Here is a 23,164-nt window from a genome sequence, read left to right on the forward strand (position 1 = left end):
ACCACAATACAGTAACACTCTCTAAGTCAAAAGCATCTTCCCCTTAAGCATGCCATCTCCTTATCAAAGGTCCATAAAAAGCAACCATTCCCTTGTTCCTAAAACCGGTTTCAGCAATCTGTGAAGTTTTTTGTTACACTAAAACAGAGTGGACTCTAGTCCACATCCAATCACACTTTTCAAACAGCACAGTATGGCACTGAATAAAAGTCTGTACAGAGCATGACATGCCTCCAGCAATAAAACTAATCTGCTTTTTAAAGTGATTAAACAATCCAGTATCAATACAGAATCGATTGATCGGCAGAAGCCCACGGCAGCCTTCTCGTTTGTATTAGAGGCAACAACTGATAAGCAAGGCAAATGGAGTTCAAAATAGGGAAGACAGTTGTATAAGTCACCCAATTCAGCACTCTTTCCAAAAAGGAAGGCAACTTGGGTACACGTGTCTTTTACACTTGAATACCCTAGCAAGAAGTTTACAAAGTACTGAAGATTTCTTTGAAAAGTTTATCCTTAAATTTGCATGCCCATCGGAAAACAATGTTTGTTTAACACACAAATCTGTTCATTTGTGCCCATAAATTTGCATAGGAAGATATTAACCTGGTCTTTGGTGAAACTCAGGAGGATAATCAATCCTTGGTTTCTTTCTGCTGTTATGAATATCATAATCCTCTGGTCGACGCCTACATAAATTAGACAATAATTAAACAGTTGTTTGAAGGAACCTTCACAGAGAGAACACCTTCAGAGGAACACAGGAGCTGCCCTATAATGGGAGTGTTTGGTTTGTTTTTAATAATACAAGTCTCAGGTAACCCAGTAAGATCCTAAACAGAGGTACTCCAATGTCAGCCCATTGATTTCAATAAGTCTAGATTGGAGTAACTCTGCTTAGGATCAGCCTGTGTGTCACACAATTCATGACACAATCCTACTTGTAAGAACATCTATTAGAAATGGCATTTCATGCTTGTTCTGAACCAGAGATTTTCAAAATGGCATTTAATCCAGCCGTGCCATACAGTCCAAGCCTGCCCTGAATTTTTTGGTCTTGCTACCAAATTTGCAAAGAATTGCAGCTAAACCTAGTAATTTTTAAGTTGTACAATCGCTACACTGTTAACCTACAAGAATTAACATATATACGGAAATATCTTACAAATCTGTTCTAAATTCTCTTCATGTTTTCTCAGTCTCTTGCATGCAGACGCCCTTCTCCCCCCCCCCCCCATCACTAAGTAAAATATCTGTACAATAAGTCATATTTTAAACATGTAATATTTTTGGTATTCTAACTATACACATTTTAAAGTTTGAAAATTTATTTTACGGATTGAAATCCTCTCGCTTTAAAGTGGATGCTTTTCAGTGGCTACTCTGCTTTTTCCTTTTGCTCACCATCAGCAGGTAATTTAATGCCACCCTCCAAACACACCACCAAAACTGCCAGTACCTATAAAAGGGAAACAAGCTACAGACCATCTTAACTGCTAAAAAAGGTTGTTTTCTAAACGTTAAAGGTTAGCTGCTGAAGCTTTGAATAAACCTTTAGTTACAATCACCTCCCTCCCCCCCAACTATTTCTAAAATCAACTGATATGATAGATTTTAAGAAGCAAATATAATTCTGAGCAAATAAACCAAAGCAACTGTACGAACAGCAAAATAGCTTTAAGAAAAATAAGAGCTGGTGTAAAGAATAAACATACCGCTTTTCTTGTAGTTTTGAGTGTGCACTTACGACCGGTATAATATATGATAGTAACAGTTCATATAGTAGTCCAACTACTGACTTTAAGCTGAAAGCCACATACATAAATTGAGGCCCTGGCAGGCTCGAGAAGGTGTGATGGTGTAATAATGTATAGTTTGCAGTCCATTGCAAAACCTTCACTCGTAAATACTTTATTGCACTGGAAACCTTTCAAGCTTAACTTCAAAAGCCATCTTGGTGATCAGTCCTCTTATGCCCAAAGAAAAAGGGATGCTGCCAGGATTCCTCCTACCTACAGGTTACAGTGTCCTTTTTTAAGAGCAAGGAAATGGGGAATCGTTGGATATCTGTACCTACCACAGGATGTTTCCACAAAGGAAACGTTAACCAAAAAGATTGCAGCCCACACCAGAGTCTTTAGCGAAACGCTTTAGATTTATCAGAATGCAAAGTGGCTACACGGGGGTGGGGGGGAAACCATGTTGGATAGAAGGGCTTATATATCAGTCCTTTGCAAAGACTTCTCCAATTCTGTAACAAGATATACCCCCTTTTCTGGCCAATGCTGGCAAGTTCATAGAGCCGTGATCAATAACCATGGCGATCCTCTAAACACACTGAAGTCCACAGGTGCTGCCAGCATCTGGAAAGGCTGCGTACACACAGACACAGCAACAGCCATGCTTTTGGGATTGTTGCCGGCTCTCCAAGGGCCACTTGCTCCCCTTTGGAGAGGACCTATGGTTTTCAGAAGCTCAGAAAGATGTGAGAATATGTGGTAATGGGCTTAACCACAGCACGGTGATACAATTTGAAAGAGTCCCAAACACGCTCCTCTTGAACAGCAAAATAATATAAATATTTTATCCTCAAAATGAGGCGGTCATCTTCTGCAAAATTACAAGTGATCCTGATAAAAGTCCCATATTTGATAAGGCTTATCCAGAGATTACCTGAAAGAAAAGGCTTTTACAAGATATTAACACATTTTCGAACACACAGACATGGCTCTTGCTCCACCTAGCCTGCTCAGGAGAAATCCGCTTACCTACACTAACAGATTTGTTTCATCTGCTCAAAGGTCTAGTCTAAGCTAAATTTACAAGCTTTTTTTTTCTGCATAAGCAAAAGGTCCCCATTGTCCTCTTGACACTGAACAACTGGGGGGGACAGTGTGAAATCCTCAATGAAGCCACAAACCCGTCCATGCAGCTTGATGTGAGGATTTTTTTCTCTTCTTGATTGTCGGAAAAGCTTTTTGATGAATCACATTCCTCCATCACGTTATTCTGACACATGTGCCTATTATCAGTCCAAAGAACGTTTCTAACCTTCCCACGTCCCGGACCGGCTCTCGACGCGACAGCCGTCCTCTTGACCGGGGCTGAGAGTGCATTCTTCTCTTGTGCCGCATTTTATGAATGACTTGATACAAGTCAATACTTTCATCAGGAGGGAAGAGGAGACAAAGCTGGCTTCCGCATTCAAGCTCAATTTCCTGGAACAGTTAAACACTGATTTACAAGCTGAAGTCAGAACACATCCAAATTTTCTAAAGCTATGTCCAGGGTTTCCAGCCAACCAGGCTTAGTGTTAACATGCTTTAACTGTGTTTTTAAAGCAATATTCACCATGGTAAGAGAGCCATAACAAAATATACCAGTTTAGAGACTAGCAGAAATAAAATCTTCTAGAAACACAAATCAAGCAAAAAAACCCCAATCACCTACCTCAAGTAAGAGCCCACAAGTGAAGCCCCGAATATACGGACCAAAAGCTTACTGGCACACATAAATAATAGGTTAGATAAATTTGCGGACTTCAAGAGATCTCATCATTGTAATGTCACAAGGAGGAGGTAATTTGTTAATTGTTGTACAGTTATATTTCATGCTTATGAAATAATGTTAACAGCCTTTTTTTTAAAGCACGCAAACTGTACAACACACACACACACACACACACACACACACATGGTGAAATCAGTTCATGTGGGCTGGTTACTAACTAAAAGGCGAGATCTTGTAGGGAAAGCAGGGGAGAAACTCTAAGACCCTCCGGCTTCCCTGTGTTCCTGTCCCGCCCCCGGCCTCCGAATCCAGGGGGCTCTGCAGGAACATGCCCACCTCACACAACAATATCCAAGAGTGCTGGAGGTTACAGAGCCACAGTTTTCAAGGCAACTTGCTGGAAGAATGCAGCCTAGCAATCACTTCACGACGACAATTTTTTTTGCGTAACATTTTACCCAAATGTTGCACATCCTCATTTGCCTGAAATCTCTTTAACCTAGACTGATTTTCTACATTAATTTACCAATATGTGACAGAAGCTAGAAGAAATGAATTCTGGATGTTTTTAGACCGAAGAGAAGGCAAGATGACTGACAAACCTGCCCATCACGTCCAATCTTGACTGGCTTATGTTCATTCCAAGGATTTGTCAGGTGAGCAGATTTAGTAAAGGGCAATTCACGCCTGAAGTACAAATGACAAATTTTGCACTTGGTATTAATTTAAAATAATGTTATACAATTAATCTTTGCATACTACAACTCTTAAGAATTTACACAGACAAGGAAAACCACAACCTTCTGAACATCCTCAATAAGACAGGGCCAGAAACCACCACTTAAGAAGATCTTTATTACCAAAAAAGAAAAAAACAGAAGCAAAACGAATGTAACAAGGACAGCTCTGACGGGACCTTAGACACCCTCTGCTGGAGGCAGAGCAGAAACAGAGTGAAGTTAAGGCACACGTATCTCCCCATCAAAACCACCAACCGGGTTGCCCAGTGGAGAAGCGAGTGAAGCTCTGTTAAAGTCTAACTCCCTCAAAGTATATATGTACTAGAGCACTTTGATGTACTGATTTATCGGAAAATGCAGAAAAAATGCTGCTAAACATCATATTAATCAGACTAAAGAAACGCGCTTGTAGTTTTTAAAACAAGAATCTCTGTGACTGACCCAAAACAGCTGAGATGCGTGGTGGACACTCGTCAGTTTCCCGCAATTTTCCACAGGAAATGTGGTGAGAAAGAACCTCTTGTCAGGGAGAAGAGGGAGAATCCGCCCCCCTCTCTCCCTGGCAGAGGTTCTTTCCCTAGGCATCTCATCTAGTCTCTTCGGCTCCCTCTCGCCACTGCCAGCGTGATCAGCTCCCGAGTGCATTTAGGGGAGCAAGGGGTGTGCGCTGGCAGCAGCGAGAAGAAGTGCACTTCCCTTGCTCCCCTAAATGCACTCGGGAGCCGAGCACGCTGGCAGGGGAGAGAGGGAGCAGAAGAGACTAGATGAGATGCCTAGAGAAAGAACCTCTGCCAGGGAGAGAGGGGGGCGGATTCTCCCTCTTCTCCCTGACAAGAGGTTCTTTCTCACTACTCCACGTGTCAGGTGTCTCATCTGTTTTGGCTCTCTGTCTCAGTACAAACCTTTTTTTCCTACTTATCTGGCCTGGCAAAGCCTGTTTGGAAATACTTTCTGAATCACCTAATAATTCTTAATACTTAATAGCATTTTACATGTTGGGCAAGCTCAATTACCTGCAAATCCAATCTATTTTAAACACGCCTCCAAGCATTTTTGCACTCATCCCTGCAGGCAGTACCCAGTGTATGGGGGATCCACCATGATGCGACTCAGAAGCAAGCCTTGCAAACCCTGCACGAATGGAAACAGGGCGATGAGGCAACGCAGCCACGTCAAAACCAGCCACGCTGAACGCACGCTCAAGGCCTGTCATTTACCTTGGAATTTCCCACTCTCTCTCACAGAAAATATCAAGATGACGCTCCTGGCTGATCTGAAGGCAGCATTGAGCTTCTTCTCGTTGACGGGGAGAGTTGACCAGACGCCCTGCAGAATTATGAACACACAAATCACAAAACTGCTGAGGAAGCCCCGCAGATTTACTGGTAGAAAACTAGGACATTTATACTTCTGAATTCTATAAATATGCCAAACAGTAGATACTAAGTTTAAAAATATGCATTTTATGCTGGTAAAACAGTAAAATAAAAATAGATTTCATAAGAAAGAAATTATTTTCAACTCCGCCCTCCCCCCTTTCCTAGGGAAATTTTCTTTTCTCCAAGGCTTAAAGATTCCCAGAAACATCGCATCTATAGATCCATGCCATCTCTGGACAGCAGAAATGAAAAACATGTCTTCCTGGTACCTTGGACAGTTTCTTCCAGCAGGATGAGAGAGGACCAAAATAGAAAGATCAACAGTCTGTCTAAAGCAGGCACTCAAAGGCAAACTTGCAGAGAAGCACAACTTTCATCACCCTTGGAATTGGCTGGCCACAGGGTAAGTTTTGCCACTTGATACCAGAATATGATGTTCCCCTTTCTTCCCCCACGGCATAATGCAAACTAAAAGTCACCAAAAGTACCATCTGATGGGGAACTGGCTTCTTTTGCTACTGGCCCAAGTCACACAATGAATCAAAGACTTGGGTGCTAAAGCAGTGCTGCCCTCCCACACCCTGCACATCTGAAACATAACATCGCAATTAGCAAGTGAAGGCAGGCATACCTTTGCTTTGGCAAGCGAGACATTTTCATGGTTGTTACTTTTGATAAGAAAAAATCTTGCATCTTGGAGAATGTATTTAAGTTTGCTAGTTTGGTCTAGAAAAAAGAAAGCAGGACATTTTTAGACTTCATCCCTCCAACCCATGGAAACATACATTAAGTGCTTGCAGCTTTGGTGAGGCACAGTCCCTTAAATATAATTGTGACTCAACCATCCTCCATTACAGAGGATGCATACAAGGGGGCCCTTCTGCAAATCCACTTTAATATATGGCGCACACATGGCCATAGTCTTGAAGGGCGGCGTCCTTTAACCAGTGAAGCAGCAGAGACCCTCCCCTGCCGCAGATACAAATTTATGTCACAGCATGCAATGCCAGGCTTTAAAAAAGCAAAATAAAGTACTGGGGGTAAAAATGAATGCAAGGTTAGTGATGTCCCGATATGCTTGCTTCTTGGCTTCCTGTAATACAATGCATGTTCTTGAACCAAGAAATGACTTTTAAGAAAATCTGTCTTTCAAAGAACAGTCTCTCAATGCTTCGCCTGCCAATTCAGCAACATGATCTACTCACATTTTGCCATTATAAAAATAACATGCAAGTAGTAATTCAGTATTGAGATGCATTACTGTTTGTTCACTGTAATTAACTTCAAACATCGGAACATTACCACATTTGATGCAGGTTAAGGAAGACGGGCAACAGCTTGTGATGGTGGCATGCATTAAAAAAATCGAATTTAAATTATACCTTTTTGGACAGCACGAACGGAAGATGATAATTTCTCATGCTTCTTTTCTGAACCTGTGTTTAGCCAAAGTACATTTGTTCAGATTGAGCTTTAATAGAGATACGATACACGTTCTACAGACTTTTCACATAACTATTTTCATTCATAACAAATTATTCTTCGTGACACGTACCCCTCACACACAAAGAAAACTACTCAATGTGCAGGAGGGTTTGTTTTGAATTTTTGGGTTGTTTCAGTTTTTTTGTTTTGTTTGACCAGTTTTCTGCTCAGAAAACCAGTCAATGAATCATCATCTTCCAAGTTTTAAAAAGTGAAAATTCCACTTAAGCAACAGAATAATAGCACTAACATAACAAGAAAGCCTATCCCCCGAAATTATTCACACAGAACATGCCAGTATACCAACTCTGACTATTCACCTATGTGTCCAATAGGTTTACATGGCCTACAATTCAGTTTGCATAATGCAATTCAAGGATTTCACTACAATTCTCAAAAGCAGAGAAAGCATTAACAGAATACCTGCATATGACTCTGACGCAGAGCTTCCGCTTCTGTCAAAAACAATTGGAGAGATGCCTCTTGCTCTTTTCCTTTCCTTCTTTTTTTCATCTAAGACCACCAAAACAACAAGCAAGAGCTGTAATTAAGGTTTACAGAGGAAGACAAAAACTGGACTGGGAACGGATGCAGAAGGCTAACTCATTTTTCAATAGCTACGTACATATTTGGTGCCAAAAAAGTTTCATGTTATCAGCCAATGTATTCTTTGGCGAGGTCACTCTCAACTTAAGTTGTGATCTAGCCTGTCTCCAAAACTGAAATGTAGGTGTTGACTGCGGTAGGTGTATGAGTGCGATCCAGAGCCTTTGCAGGACTCCCCTCCCACCCCATTCACAACAGATGCCTTTGAAGAGGCACAGCGAAGGGCAAGAAAGAAAGGAAGTGGCAGTGCTCGAGGGGGGGGGGGGAGGAGGAGGACGTCTTGTTACGCTCAGCCAAGAGACCCAGCAACAGAACTGCAAGGGCACGGCTGCTGCATTGTCTGTACTGGACATCAAGGCTGTTCTCAAAACCAAGCTTTGAAATACAGGGTTGAGGCCAGATTAAATTCTCCAGGGGCAGAACGGAACTTCCCCGCCTTCCCCCCCCCCCACCAACTCACGGATCTCCACAAAATACTGGAGGACAGAACACCCTGAGGAACACTATGAGGGCCACGGGCAGTGGGAATGGGGGGGGGGGGGTGTTGGTGGAAACAGCCATGGGATATCAAGAGATCCAGCACAGAAAGATCAAATCCTGTACCTGATATGTCTGTGCCTGAGCCGGATCTGACTGACCCATCAGTAAAGGAGGCCGACTCAGAATCAGAATCACTGGCTTCGCTTCGCGTATCGTAGTCATTTCCCTCCTTCTGATCCCTCTCATCTTGGTCATAATCTTCTTCTTCATCATCTCCATCTTCTTCCACTTCCTCCTCCTCCTCCTCCCCATCCTCCTCCTCTTCCTCTTCTTCCTCCTCCTCCATTCCCTCCTCCTCTTCCTCTTCCTCCTCAGTATTGCCTGGGTCAGAGGAGCCACTGCTGCCTGTTTCGTGATCGGAGCCGTATTCCTCAGAGTGCAGCTCTTCCTTCGAGGAGTGGCTGGACCTGCTTGGCCGCCTCTCCACATCGTGCCTCAGCCTCTGCTGCTGCTCAGAGAAAGGACATCCAGTAGAGGCACCGCCCCCAGCACTCACGGTCAGAATACCACGAGAGCTCTGAGCGCCTGCTTCAAAGAGGGCCGCCTCCATACAGCCGCCAGAGCGGTTACTTACCTCACAGGCACCTGGAGTCGGAGACTTGGCCCTTCTGTCAGCATCCCTTTTCCTGATACCTGCCTTTTCAGGCTGCCCTTTATAGGGGTCTCTTGAGCTGCTGCTCGTCATGCGGGCCTTCCTGTCCCCTTCTGGCCGCTTGTTCCTGTCAGACCTCTGATATTCCTCACTCTTGTATTCCAATACCAGCTTTCCTTTTGTGCTCACTATTCTCTTGTGGCTGCCAACAGAGGAGCTTGGAGGTTTGGGCAACATCTGTCTTGAAGAATGTACAGCAGGCTTTTGTTTTTTGCTCTCAACTGATTCCATCCGTTCACTTTTCCTTTTGGATCCTTCAGTTTAAAGAGAAGAAAAGATCACTCCAATAAACCTTTTTATAATTCCTTGAGTTTAACAACAAATGTTAGTATCAAAGCTAGATTTTTAAAATGTCAGTCAGGTGTCTCTTGAGTGGGGTGAACCTTAGTTCTAACCCAGGCTTCTATTGATCACAGGCAGTGGGTTGGTTACTTCGAAGCATGAGCAAAAGGGGCCTGCAGAGGGGGCTCTTGCCCCTCCTTCCCCTTCCCCCCGCAGTTTCCTAACACCTTCAAAAAGCCCGTCATGGGAGTTAAGCGAGCCTTATGGTCAGTGGCTGGCTGGATAAACCAACAGAAGTTCTTTCAACCAACTTCTCAGCAGAAAAGATACTAAATATATAAACCGATATCTAAAAAAACGTACTCTGTAACGCTTAAGATTTTAAAAAGGCACCTGCTTCTATTTCAGTACGACATTTTGCACAAAACGTTTGCTTCTTTTTTGTAGATAAAAGCAACAATCCAGAGGGCCATACAGCTAGTGCTTTGTATACAATGGGGCATATAAGAAGCCCAATCCAAGCAGCCCTAGATGCCTTTGAAAGAGTAAGGCCTCTTAAAAAGAACACACTATTTCCAAAGGGACTTTTGATGCATTTCCTGCTAGAAAATGGAGATAAAGTGAGAGGGCCCAGCAAGCACACAGTAGTCCATGAGATCCTCTCAGATTGCTACCACGCCTCTGCTGTCAATCTTGTCTCTGTGGCTCGGGGGGGGGGGCGGGGGGGCAGGTCACCCAACTAGTGAAATATCATACCCTTTTTCTCACTTTTATCTTGTTCGCTATCAGGATTGTAGAGCTCATCATCATGATCAGGTGCATCAGTCAAAATGTCATCCAGAACATTCAGTTCACCATCTGAAAACAAATAAAAGTCATTAACAAACAGCACTCACTACATTTGAATACCATGATAAAAACTAATGCAGGCTTAATGCATCATCTAGTTCCCACCCCCCAGAATTACACTTACTTACACATACAAGCTTTGTTATGGCATATGGTTCTTATTTGAATGGATTTTCAAGCACCCAAAAAGAGCGTAAGACAGGACAAAGAAGGAATCTCAGCCATACAAAGGCCAACAAACTTTCTGTAAAGTTGGCCCCAGCTGCTGACATTACAGGACTGTAGGCCAGTGGAACTTACTCCATGGCTTGCAGAGAGCCACATACACAATTATTATCAACCAGAAGAGCCACAAGACTGCTCTAAGCCATGTGCACATCTCACCAAGCATATACACATACTATATTAAATATATTAATTTGAAATGTGGTGCTGGAAGAGAGTTTTGCAGATGTCATGGGCAGCCAAAAAGACAAATAAGTGGGTTCTAGATTAAATCAAGCCTGAATTCTCTTTAGAAGATAAAATGACAAGACTGAGGCTATCATGCTTTGGTCACATCATGAGAAGACAAGTCTCTCTGGAAATGTCACTAATGCTAGCAAAAGTGGAAGACCCAAAATGAGATGGCTTGATTAAATAAAGGAATCCACATCTTCCAGTTTGCAAGACCTGAGAAGGGCTGTTAATGATAGCACGTTCTGGAGATCTTTCATTCATTGGGTCACTATAAATCAGAAGAAACTTGATGGCACGTAACACACACATTAAATATGTAACTAGAACAGCAGAACAGGCAAAAAAGTGGGATTACCAAGGTGCCCAGAGGAGGGCCACCTGGCTGTAGAGAAACCACCCGCTGCAGCCAGCTCTTCTCCTCCAAGCATCCACTTGAGTACTGGGATGAGAATGGAGGGTGAGCCCTTTAGGCTTCCATCCCTGGCACAAAGTCTACAGCTCAGGAAGGCTTGTGGCTTACCCAACCTCCAGTCCCTCTGGGAGTGGCTATTTCAAGGAATGAACCATCTACCAATCACAAGTCCTACTGGCAATCACCTTGCACACTTTTCTGGAACTTGGGGCAGATGCCACACTGGAGAACAGAAGAGCCATGAGTGGCAAGCCAAGCTACTACGCATCAATGCTGTGGACGCTCATTCAAAGCAATGCTGTACAGTTTGGCAGGATTTTTTTGTGTGTGCTACTACATCTGTTACGCTTTCCAGAGAATGCCTCAATGCAGCAAAAATAAAGGCACAGGCCACGTGGGTGTTTAAGCCTTTGAATGAAGATCACTTCCCTTGTTATACTGGGATGATCATCCCCTGTTAATTTACTCCTCCCACCTTGGGAGAGCAGTCCCTAGCCAGGAAACTATCATGGCCAAAGGGCCATGATATGGGGCTCCAGCAGCTCCTCAATGAGATTTCCAGGGCATGGTCTTTCCAGAGTCAGAGCTCCCTTTGTCAGATACAGAGCGGGGGGGGGGAAAGGAAGGAGTCCTTATAATCCAGGCAGAGGGGGTGGGATGGTATTACAAATGAGAGGCTCAGGGAGCTATCTACAATACATGTTGTAATTAGTTTGGTAAAGGGTGCGAAGTGCAGAAAATCGGTATCTGTAGTGCAAGAAAAATCCAATGTTCTGATTCAACCCTGGGAGGTTCATTGATCTGAATTTATTTATTATTTATTTGTTTATGTCATTTATATTCCACCTCTCACTGAGACTCAAGGCAGATTACATAGTGTGAGATTCGTACAATCAGTGGCAAGGACAAGGACAGGCATTTCCACACAGTGTCAAGAACATTTCCATAAACAATGTCATGGGGTAAAAGAACGTAAGTTTACAAAGATATAGTATTAGCAAGGATCCAGTATGGGGTTGAGGAATTGCTGAAACAATTTGCAAATAAATGATAAGTAAGTGATGGCCAAAAACATGCCTACATATCTGGTGGTTCGACATTGTATCACCTTCTCTTCCTCAGTCATTTATTTTTCTTCTCTGTATAATGCCCCCCCCCCTGCGTAACTTGCAGAGGGGGCACAGGGAGAGAGAAATGGATCACCAAAATCTTGGACAGAAATGCTATGCAGACGACGTGGTACTGACGATTTTGAACCCGCAGGAGACATTACAGGATGTGATGGAGCAGCTTTTGAAGTTCGGTGAATATTCATGATCCAAAATTAAGAAAAAAACAAAAATTATACTCAGACCCTTAACAAAGCAGGAGGAAGAAAAAATCCAGGAAGTATCAGGATGTGAGACAGCAGCAAACCCCAGTGAAGTGTTTGGGCACCTCTCTGACAAGACATGAAGACACCCTCTGTGTGGAGATAATTATGGGACACTGAGGAGCAGAATGCAAAAAGATCTGGAAAGATGGTCCAAATTGAATCTGTCTTGGATTGGAACGATTTCGGCAACTAAATGTTACCAATTAGCATAAGAGATAAGACGTTGAAAGATTGGCAGAGACAAATTAATCAATTTATTTGGAACAGTAAAAAAAAAAAAAAACAAGAGTAAGATTCAAGGTATTACAAGATGAAACTTCCAGAGGAGGATTGGCAGTCCCAAATATTAAATTATATTATGAAGCAGCTGGTCTAGTTTGGATTATAGACTGGATAAGAAACCCCAAAGATAGACTAATACAACTAGAAGCGGTGGACGACAGATGGACTGCACAACCTCCTATGGGTGGCAAACAGATAAAGAAAGAAACAAGAAAGTCATGTTATAAGAGACAGCCTCATTCAAATTTGAGATTCGCTTAGAAGAAGAATAAGCCCGTTGATATCGCCACTATTTTCACCAATTGATGCCTTTTGTGATAAGAATCAGAGAAGAGATAATGATTTTATAACGTATCAAGATATGATAAACTCTCAAGGAAAGATAAAAACAAGGCAAGAAATTCAAGACGAAGGAAAGAAAACACAATGGCTGATATATTTTCAGGCAGTTTCCAGAATACAAGAAGCCCAGAAGGAACTCAGAGGACAACTAAGGAAGCTTACTGACTTTGAGAAATTAATCATGCACAAAAAAGAACATATCTTGGGTCTAATATATAAACTTTTACTCCAATATGATACTGAATCAGAACAAGTTGAAGTGTGTATGATAAAGTGGATGCAAAATTTCGAAGAAATAACATTTCAACAGTGGCAGAATATTTGGACAAAGGGCATAAAATTCACAGCAAGTCAAACATTAATGGAGAATTGGTACAAGATTTCTTTACATGGTACATTACACCAAAAGATATTGAGAAAATGGACAAGAAATATGTGGGGTTACGTTGGAAATGTAAAGAAGCAGATGGTTCCTTCTATCACATGTGGTGGACTGGCCACAAAAGCAAAAACTTTTGGAAAGAAATACAGGCTGAGATGCAAAAGATTTTAAAATTTGATTTTGCCATGAATCCACAAACTATGTTGTTGGGAATACTACCAGAAAATGTAGACAGAAAATTACACGAACTATTTAGATATTTATTGACAGCGGCAAGGGTGGTATTTGCAACCAGAGGGAAGGAAGAAGAATGCCCAACTAAGGAAATCTGGAGAGATAAGATGGCAGAATGTGCAGCGATGGCAAAACTAACAAGCTATTTAAACAGAAGACCAATGAGAGAATTGGAAAAGAAATGGGGGAATTATTTTGCTTATAAAGGATAAAATGCATAAAATGTCTTAGTTTTAGAAACCAGAATAGGATGGTATACTGATATATTGTTATAGATTAGATATATGGTCAGGTTCTGATAAGATGAAATTGGTTAAATATCAGTGATGAGGTAGAATGTATGATATGGAAACTTTGGCAAAATAGTTAAGTTAGATAGAAATGATCTGTATAGAAGCATTAGACCATACTAAGATACAGCAGTTAGAATGTACAGGGAGACCACTTGTTTTGACCCTTAGTTGATCTGAAATTGAATATTGTGTAGGAAAAAGATCGTATTTAGTTTGAGAAGACACATAGGAGTTGGAACAGGGGATATAATATTGATGAACTCTGATTAAAGTCTGTACTCTGTATTTTATTATAACAACTCTTGTAGAGCAAAATCTTAATGTTCCTCTGACCCTGTTATTCCTCCTCCTTCTTTTGTACCCTTCTTTGTTCTGAAAATAATAATTTTAAAAAAATCTTGGACAGAACTACTCTTTCCAGTTCCTTTTAGTTGTTCAGCACAAGAATTCATAGGTAAATAGAATATATAACAACTAGGATGACATGGCATCTATGGCTGGCTCTAAAAAAATTAGAACAAAATATTTGTTGTTTCAGGCTGATGCAAAATTGTAACGCTGATGGCTGATGTATGCTGGACCCATCTAGCATCACCCTACTTCTATTCAGCAAGGTACATCTGCTTCTGCGGTAACAGACTGATGCCGTTATCAGAACTCCTGTACACTCAGCTGCCTGCTAATAGCACACTTGCACGTGGAGCTCTGTATTCATGAGAAAGCGCATCATCACACTTGTACCCACCCCTTCTCCATGAACCACAGATAACATACAGGAAGGAAGCTTTGGCACTATAGCTTACAACCAAAGGCTAATGACTGTCCTGACTCTACTTCATTAGTTTCATGTCCCAGTGGGGAGCTCCTCTTGACCACTTGTAACAGTCTATCTACTGCACTAGCTCACAATTGAGCCAGTGAGGCCAAGTCTAGAACGAAGCACTAACATTGCTGACAGAGTAGAATGGCTTCTATCACTTTAGACTACAGCAGAAGAAATACATTTTTCCACATCCTACTATATAGGATGCCCACCTGCCCCCCCTCACCCAACTGGGAGCAGGAGTGGATCAGGTGGCAATGCCCACCCCCACCATCACCCAGCTGGGATCCGATGCGGAGTAGGTGGCAATGCCAGCCCCCGCTTGACACAACTGGGATCATGCGCGGAGAAGGTGGCAATGCCCACTCGCCACCTTCATCCAGCTGGGATCAGGCACGGAGCAGGTGGCAATGCCCGCCCCCATCCTCACCCAACTGGGATCAGATGCAGAGCAGGTGGCAATGCCCGCCCTCTGCCTTCATCCAGCTGAGATCAGGCACAGCGCAAGTGGTGATGCCCACCTCCTGCACTCACCCAGCTGAGATCAGGAACGAAGCAGGCAGCAATGCCCACCCCCACCCCTCACCCAGCTGGGATCAGGAGTGGAGCAGGTGGCAATGTCTGCCCCCCGCCTTCACTTGGCCACGATTAGCCATGTCTGCCTCCTGCCCTCCCCTTTCTAGAGCCCATTGTATTTTTTCCCACAACAGACTTTGTTAATAGTTCCTCTAATAATTTCCTCTAAATGGAAAGTTATCATAGCATGCAAAGCCTTTCTTCCTCATATATTATTTGTACTTTGCAGGGATTTTTTTTAACACAGGGGTGCGATATAATCTACCTTCCCCCACAATCTGAAGTGGTATGGTGCCACTCTGCCACCACATTCTGCTGTGTGTGAAGAGGAGATAAATACAAGTGGGGACTTGCAAGGACTTTCAGGGGGCATCACTTTTTCCTTTCCCCCACTATGTCTTCTTTCCCTTCCATGCCTCCTATAATCTTCACCCCTCTCCTGGGCAGCCACTCCCCTATGGCTCAACTGCACGGCGGGGAACCTGTGAGGACTTGTGTTTCCCCCATATCCTCCTTCCCCACACTATTTCTTCTTTCTCCTCTCCGGGCAGCCTCCATATGCTCACCTTTCCCTTGGTCCATCTCTCCTTTAAACCTACTAAACAGCTTACTTTTTTCTGATCTCTATGTTTAATTTATTTCATTTCTCCTCAGTGGGGACCTAAAGCAGCTTACACCATTCTCCTTGGCTTCCTATTATCCACGTAACAACCCTGAGAGATAAGTTAGGTTAAGAGTGTGTGACTGGATCAGTCACCAAGTGAGCCTCCATAGCAGAATGGTGATTCAGACCTTGGACTCCCAGATACTACTCGGAAACTCTACAGCCACTACATTGGCTAGAAGGGGGAGCTCAGTAGCAAGCAACCAGGCCTGGATTAGTCATTCAAGTCATATGGTATTAAGTTGCCCAGTGGTTGCTTTCGGGCCTGGTCTCAATGAATCCTCCCAGAAATGCCAAAACAAAAGGGCCTTGCCTTTTACTGACAGGAACCAAACCTGGAATACAGACTAAACTGTTATAGTTGCCTAGCAACAGCTATTGAGGGCATCTGGTTAAAATTACAGGTGGTCCTTTTATCATGTTGGATTTTTTAAAACTCCCAATGTATTTTTTTTTTTAGATTTCTGATTTTTCCGCAAACCTGAGGCATTTTTCAGGTGTGTTTGTTCATGGCTCCAATCTCCAGATTTAAGTATCTTTAGATTAGGGACACTTGGTTATTAGTATACAGAATAAGATTTCCAGAGATTTAAAAGTCATACAGAAATTTGGGGCAAAATTCAGGTGCATGTGATGAAATGTCCTTATACCACCCATATGTCCAGCCAGCAGCCCTTCACTGTGCTACTGCCTGTTTGTGTACCAGTGGATTCTGGTAGGGCTCTTCACAGACCCCTCCTTGCCACTTTTCTTCACTTATGGTTCTGCTCCCATCGCACAGTTTATGAAAAAAAAAACAAATAAAAAACCACTGCACCTCTGAATATGCCCTATTTGCTATACTTAAGTTTAACCAATTCAGAGACAAATACCTTTCTGCAAAATTTCCCAGGTATTTGGGGAACAGGTATTGATGGAACAGGTATTTGGAGGTTAAGAAGATACTCTTTTATGAAACATTATGAAGAAAGACAAAAACACTGCAATCCTAAGAAGAGAGAGACTAGTCTAAGTCATTGATTTCAGTGGGCTTAGACTGGAGTAACTCTTCTTAGGATTGCACTGGAAATCATTCAATCCTGTATTACTATTGAAAACTGAGCCTCAGGTGATCCGGCGCCTCCAGAGTTCTTTACAGTAAATGTCGACTAGTGGGCCAATATATTGGCACTCATTTTTACTCAGATTATAAAGAGAGGCAGCAACATGCCTAATTCTTGGCAACATGCAATAATAGTCCCTATTTACAAAATAGGTGATCCAACAGATCCATGTAACTACTGCCCTATAAATATATTGTCAATGATGGGCAAGTTATATACTTTCCTGCTTTATAAGAAATAATTATCATGTTTAGAGGATAAAGATATCTTGGGACAAGAGCAAGCTGGAGTCCATAGATCTGTTAGTGCAGTTGATCACTGCCATACTCTTCAGTTTATCGTAGATAAATATACCAGCTGAAAGGATCGCATGCTGGATATGGTCTTTATGGACCTTCAAGCTGTTTTTGACTCAGTGCACAGGTAGAGATTATGTAATCATCTCTTGACAAGCATCTTTTTTTTTCATTCAAGCACTATATGACCGGCCTACAACTCACGTAAGATGTGATCCACCTGGTGAACTGACCAGACCTACCGCGCTGAACAAAAGAGTGAAGTAAGGATGTATCCTTGCTCCATTGTTATTTAATTTGTTTATCAATGATTTAAATTCCCATATTTTCAGAGATGAATTCCATTTGCCTTATCTAGCTCATGTTAAACTGCTTTGAAGTCAAAGGTTCTTCTTGTTAACAAAAAATGAAGGATGAAGAAGTATAAGTGGTCAGCAGCAGGGCAGCTTATGGAGCAAGTACAGCATTCTCTAAGAGTTATATTTCAAGTGAATCTTTCTTGGAAAGTGCACTTGAATTCTGCTGTAAGATTAGCCATGAGTATTGGGATGGCTGCTTCCGAGATTTTGTTATTCCTCTGGGGGATAATACATTCCTGTAGCAGTTAAAGCATTCAATGCTAAATTCTATGGGCAGTTATTGTATGCTGTATGGATCAGTGTGGTAACAGAAAATACTGATGGGACCACTATTAAAATTCCTATACAATACTTTGGTAACTCTGAGATGTGTGTCAGGAATAGCTGTGAGAGCCAAGACTAGGGAGATGTCTTATGAAGCAAAGGCTTGGTAGAGAGCATTTAATTTGAAAATTAGGCTTTTGAAATTGGATTTAGAATCAGGCCTTCTTGGATTAGTTCTTTTGGAGCATCATGCAACTGATTGGGATCAATATTTGGAATACAAACTATTGTGTTGGGACATTACCCACAATATAATAGAAATCACTTGTAGTAGTGAATGGAGTAAATTAATCAAAAGACCTCTGAGGGATCTTGAATTTAAGAGCATGTTGGTTATATCTTTCTCTCTTTCAGTTGGTATCCCTCCTCCAATAAAAAAGCCAAACTATTTGTTTGAATTATCTTTCCCAAAGTAGAGAGAGGCATTTATGCATGCAGGTTTGAATGCCTTGCCATAGGTGGTATTACTGGGAGGGTTTAGTGGTATTCCATGCTCTAACAGAATCTGTGGATGCAGTACTAACTGAACTGACTCTATGGATCATATTCTTTTGGATGGTCCTGATGTTTTAAATTTGAGAGCTAAATTGATTCTTCCTTTGTTTAAGCAGGACCGTTATCTCTCTAGTAGCTAAATCTTCTTGGCTATTAAGAGGTGAAGTAACTTTATGTGTGGCTAAATTTTTGGCAGCTCATGTTGTAACTCAGGCAGTAAACTCTAAGCTTCCCTTTCAGTGTGTGATGGCTTGCTGTTTATGACTTTTGTGTGAAAACAGTAATTAAGAACAATATAACAATATTACCTGTTTTTGCAACTTAAGCAAGCAATGATATGAGGTGGAAAATTTTCCAAAATGTTTCACAATGTTATACTTTTCAATGGAAAATTTTCTGTTTCATATAAGCAAGAATAGTCAGGTGGTGATTTCTCTCTCCTCATACGTGTAAGGAAGGAGATACTGTGGGCATAAGCCCCTTAGAACCAGTGCTATCAACCTCTCTTACACAGCGGTTTCACTTAGCACTCTTTTTCCAGGAACATAAATCACAGTGTTAACAGAGATATTACCATTTCCTAAAACTGAACTTAAAACCTACTTATGAAAGGAAACCATCTTCAGTTGTCATCAGGCAACATATAGTTTATACATAGTTCATAAAATGCAAAAAAAAATCATCTCAAGCTGGTGTAGGTTAATTTTTTAAAAAAAGAATTAAACCACCGACATTTATGGTCAGATCGCAACTAACAGATAATACTTCTAGAAGACCAACAGCGGCAGCCTATGCAAGACACATGAAGTGCTTAAAAACTGAATTGACCTCAAAACATTTGATGCACAGAAAAAACAAGGGTGTTACTTTGACAATGTTTGCATTCATCCTACTACTACATGCATTTTCATCACTTCCCAAGTGCTGCTTTAATGTGCATTGTGAACTTTCCATATAATAAGCAAATACTGTACAGCCAAGTTGATCTGTTCATTCATCTACCAGTCATCAAGTGAAGAGGAAACATGTGATGTACATGCATCACCCAGCTCCAAAAGGTATACAACTGCAGAAAATGTCCCCATTAAAACATGGATATCTTCAAAGCACAGCTACATATACTGTAGCTTGTTCTTCATATCCATGTGAAAAAATATTCATAGAAAACTTAACTGAATGGCTGATATAGTTATCAACAGCTTAGGGAGTATAAGAATGCAATCAAATTTAAACACCAAAACTCTAATAAGTTAGCACAAAGGCATGCAATTACTTTGGGGAAAAACCCACACGCCCTTTCCAATTACGGAACAGTTTGCACGCTATTTTCTGAAACAGTGCAACAGCTATGGCAGAAGATGTGGAAATGCATGTGGTTCTCTTGTCCAATTATTCTGACATTTAGAATTCTCCTCTGTTTATGAGAACATAATATCCAACACCAGGACCACTATTTCATTAAGAACTTTCGTTCCACTTGATACAAGTCTTCCCTGTACCAAATATCAACATATTTTTAAAACTTTCTGTTGTCAAGTTGTTTTCCAGTAAACATCCTTAATTGGACTGCAGACCAGGCTGGGCATCCTCTGCATGGAAATTTGGAAGCATGATTCATTTGCCCAAAATTTATAAATAAGAAGCTAGAAGGCAGATTGTCTGTACCAGCAAAGAGAAAGTTCTCTCAGATCATGTGGTTCAGAGAAGCAAACTATTAGGTTACTACGGCAGATGACGTTCCTTTCAGGCAATGAAGTCTGTATGTAGCCAGAAATGCTCATGAATTAATAACAGAATTGCAGTAAGCTCCGCAACAGGAAGCACTGCCAGAAAATCCTGGAGAAAAAAACATTTTGTTCATGAGCAGATTGATCATTTTCCTGTCACATACTTTTTAAATAGACTTTATTTAAAAAAAAGGTGGAAATCAAATTTAAAAAATTGAAACATAAGACTGACAGGAAGTGCTATGGTCGACATTAGGCAAAGATTCTTTGAGCAATGTGATAAAAATGGTAAATTTTTATCAATATGTAATTTTAACAGGTTTCAAAGCCTCTTACAAAAACTGTTCAGGATTGATGAAAGAACAATAACTGAAGATTTTCTCAACTGCTATTCAATGCTATATATTGTTCTAATTTCCAAGACAGACAATTTTAATTCTTTATTAACGTCTGTGGAGAACCAAATGACCTTATCTATCTGCTTCAATCCATGTTTCTAAAATAAGAAAAGCAAAATACACCAGAAAAAAAATAGACATAGGGTATGTACGGATTCCTTGAGGCATTCTACCAAAAATTCATAGTTAAGCACCTACAGCTTTTATAAAAAGTCTTTTTGGATTGTTTTCAACATGAATGTATCACTCAGTGGAAGTGGGGGCTGGCCAGGGGTCAGTGTGTTTTCCTGCAGAAGGTCCCAAGTACCCTCCACACCACTGCCTGTTGAAAGGATTAGGCAAGTAGGCAACGTGAAATACCCTGAGGCCCTGCGGAACTGCAGCCAGGCAGAGGAGACAAGATTGCCCTCTACAGAGAAATGGTTTAACCCACCTCAAACAGGATTATTGTGAGGGGGAGAAAAAAACAGAGGAGAGAGTCAATGCATGTTACAGACACTTCTTCCCTCCCTCTTCATGACACCCAGATCCATAGTAAACCAAGGTGCTGGATTCCATCTCAAGGGTTGGAGAGATTGATCGATGCCATCAAGCTCTAGTAGATGACCTCTTTTTAAATACAGTCAAACTCTGTCTCTCTGCTGCTTTTACACGACTGGCCAGCAGCCGCTGACAGAGAGGACCATGCCATTCTGTTGAAATGTTTGGAGATAGAAGTAGGGATTGAGGGGTGTGTCATGGATTAGTTTCAGGCATTCCTCATGGGGCAGAACTCAAAATGCTACCGAAGGGGGCAAGTCCCACAGCAGAGGGCCAACCTTGTAGGATTCCACAACTTTCAATCTTGTTATGCGCACTATTTAATCTCTAAGCGAAGCTCTTTGGTAAAATCATTTCTGGTTCTGGCCTAGGGCGTCATCAACACGCTGACGACACAAAGCTCTCCAGTTCCCCATCAAAGCGGACTGGTGCTGCTCTAGAGCATCTGAACGAACGGCCGACTGCTACAGCCAGAGGCAGCTCGGGGTAAACAAGCTGAAACCGAGACGCGGCAGGCAAGGCGGAGGGGCGGTTCATTAGGGAGGCCGAGGCCCGGAGAGGCACGGGGGCACCCCCCCCCCCACCTCTGAGGGGAACCGCTTGTCTCTTGTTAAGGGCCTGAGGCGATTCTGGACCCAGCTCTACGGCCAGAAGAGCAAGCGGCTCTCGCAGCACGACGCCCCGGCTCCGGGAGGCCGCTGAGGCCGGCTCCCAGGCCGCCCCCGCCCCCCTTCCACGCCGGCATTTCGCAACGCGGAGCAGCGTCCCGCCGAGGCCCGGTCCCGCCCGGCCTCCGCGCAGCGAAAGACAGCCAGCCCGGAGAAGGCGGGGGCCAGGCGGGCGCCCGCCGCCGCCCTCCCGCCACGCTCGTCGGGCGCGCCCCTCCCGCCTGCCGGGCCCTCCGGACGAGCCGCGCCCGCGCCCGCGCCCGAGGCCGCCCCGCCACGGAGGGTGCGCGCGCAGAGGCCTCCCTACCTTTTTCCTCCCGGCTCTCGGCCGCCATCGCCCCCGGCCACGAGCGGCGCCGCCCGGAGGGAAGGAGGCAGGGAGAAGAGCGCAGCGGAGGCCGCCGGCGCGGAGAGCCGCCGAGAGCGCTTCGGGCGGCCCAAAATGGAGGCGCTTCCTCTCGCGGAGCCCCGCCCACCGCCGCCCCTGCGCGACAATGCGCCGCCCCCACAATGCACCGCGCGGAAACGCCCCTCGCGTGCGGGGCGCGGCGCGTGACCTCATGACGCCGGAAGCGGGCGGGCGACCTGGGCGGAGCCTCTCGCGGGGCTGCCTGAGGGGCGGGCTCCGAGTGTGGCGCGTCTCCTTCTTCCGGGGAACAAAGCGCGGCCCTGCCTCGGGGGCTCCGGCCGCAACTAGAGGCGGGGCGGCCGCGGTGGCGGGCGGGCGGCCGCGTGGCCGGAGGCGGAGCCGCGACTCGGCGGGCGCGCGCTTGCCTACCCGCAACCAGCGGACTCGCCCGCCCTCCTGCAGCTTGGCGGGGGCCCTGCGGAGAAGGTGGCGCGTCCCTCTGCGTGTGGCACGGGCGCGAGCACGAGCACGAGTTGAGGGAAGCGATGGCGCGCCGGAGCCGAGGGGCAGGAGCCGCCCTGCGGACGGGAGGGCCCGGCTTGGCCGCGAAGGGCTTTGCGCGGGACGGCCGGTGCCTGAGGGGCGGCGAGGGGGCGGCTGCGGAGCGGGAGTGACGGGCACGCGCCGTCCAGCCCCCCGGAACAGCCGCGCCGCAGCAGTCCTGCCCCGGTGGCAGCCTCCGAGCAGGCGCCGTCAAGCGCAGCGCCTGGTCTGGCCTGGGCGCTTCGGTGGGGCGGGTCCGCCCTGTTGAGGCGCGGGGGGGGGGCATCCTTTGGGCTTCGCGGTTGCCCCAGTCTGCTTCTCCAGCAGTAAGGTTGGATCCAGTATCACCCCCGGGGGTTCGCTGGACCCGCTGAAAGCGCACAATGACCTTCAGGCTCCTCCAAGCTCTCTGCCTTTGTTCAGTCTTAGCGCTTATCACATCACCAGGAGGTTTGGATAAGAATATACAGAGCTGGG

General features: G+C 43.9%; 1 protein-coding gene across 4 annotated transcripts in view; it reads right to left on the minus strand.

The window, feature by feature from the left end:
* Positions 1–22,260, minus strand: part of YTHDC1 (YTH N6-methyladenosine RNA binding protein C1) — a 31,283-nt gene extending 9,023 nt beyond the window's left edge. Inside the window, exons 1-12 of one of the 4 annotated variants that reach the window (XM_054991376.1) lie at positions 22,103–22,260; positions 9,951–10,052; positions 8,835–9,166; positions 8,324–8,708; positions 7,538–7,627; positions 7,012–7,065; positions 6,261–6,355; positions 5,468–5,576; positions 5,264–5,381; positions 4,113–4,197; positions 3,052–3,218; positions 607–689 (exon numbers count right to left, since the gene is read on the minus strand). In XM_054991376.1, coding sequence (XP_054847351.1) covers positions 607–689; positions 3,052–3,218; positions 4,113–4,197; positions 5,264–5,381; positions 5,468–5,576; positions 6,261–6,355; positions 7,012–7,065; positions 7,538–7,627; positions 8,324–8,708; positions 8,835–9,166; positions 9,951–10,052; positions 22,103–22,130 — 1,648 coding nt within the window. In that variant the 5' untranslated portion in view covers positions 22,131–22,260. Of the gene's footprint in view, positions 1–606; positions 690–3,051; positions 3,219–4,112; positions 4,198–5,263; positions 5,382–5,467; positions 5,577–6,260; positions 6,356–7,011; positions 7,066–7,537; positions 7,628–8,323; positions 9,167–9,950; positions 10,053–22,102 lie in introns of all 4 variants that reach the window. The other 3 variants (XM_054991374.1, XM_054991373.1, XM_054991375.1) reach the window with 3 other exon arrangements.
* Positions 22,261–23,164: the final 904 nt, after the last annotated feature.

The sequence above is a fragment of the Eublepharis macularius genome, chromosome 11, assembly GCF_028583425.1.
Source record: "Eublepharis macularius isolate TG4126 chromosome 11, MPM_Emac_v1.0, whole genome shotgun sequence".
In the NCBI taxonomy this organism is placed as follows: Eukaryota; Metazoa; Chordata; class Lepidosauria; order Squamata; family Eublepharidae; genus Eublepharis; species Eublepharis macularius.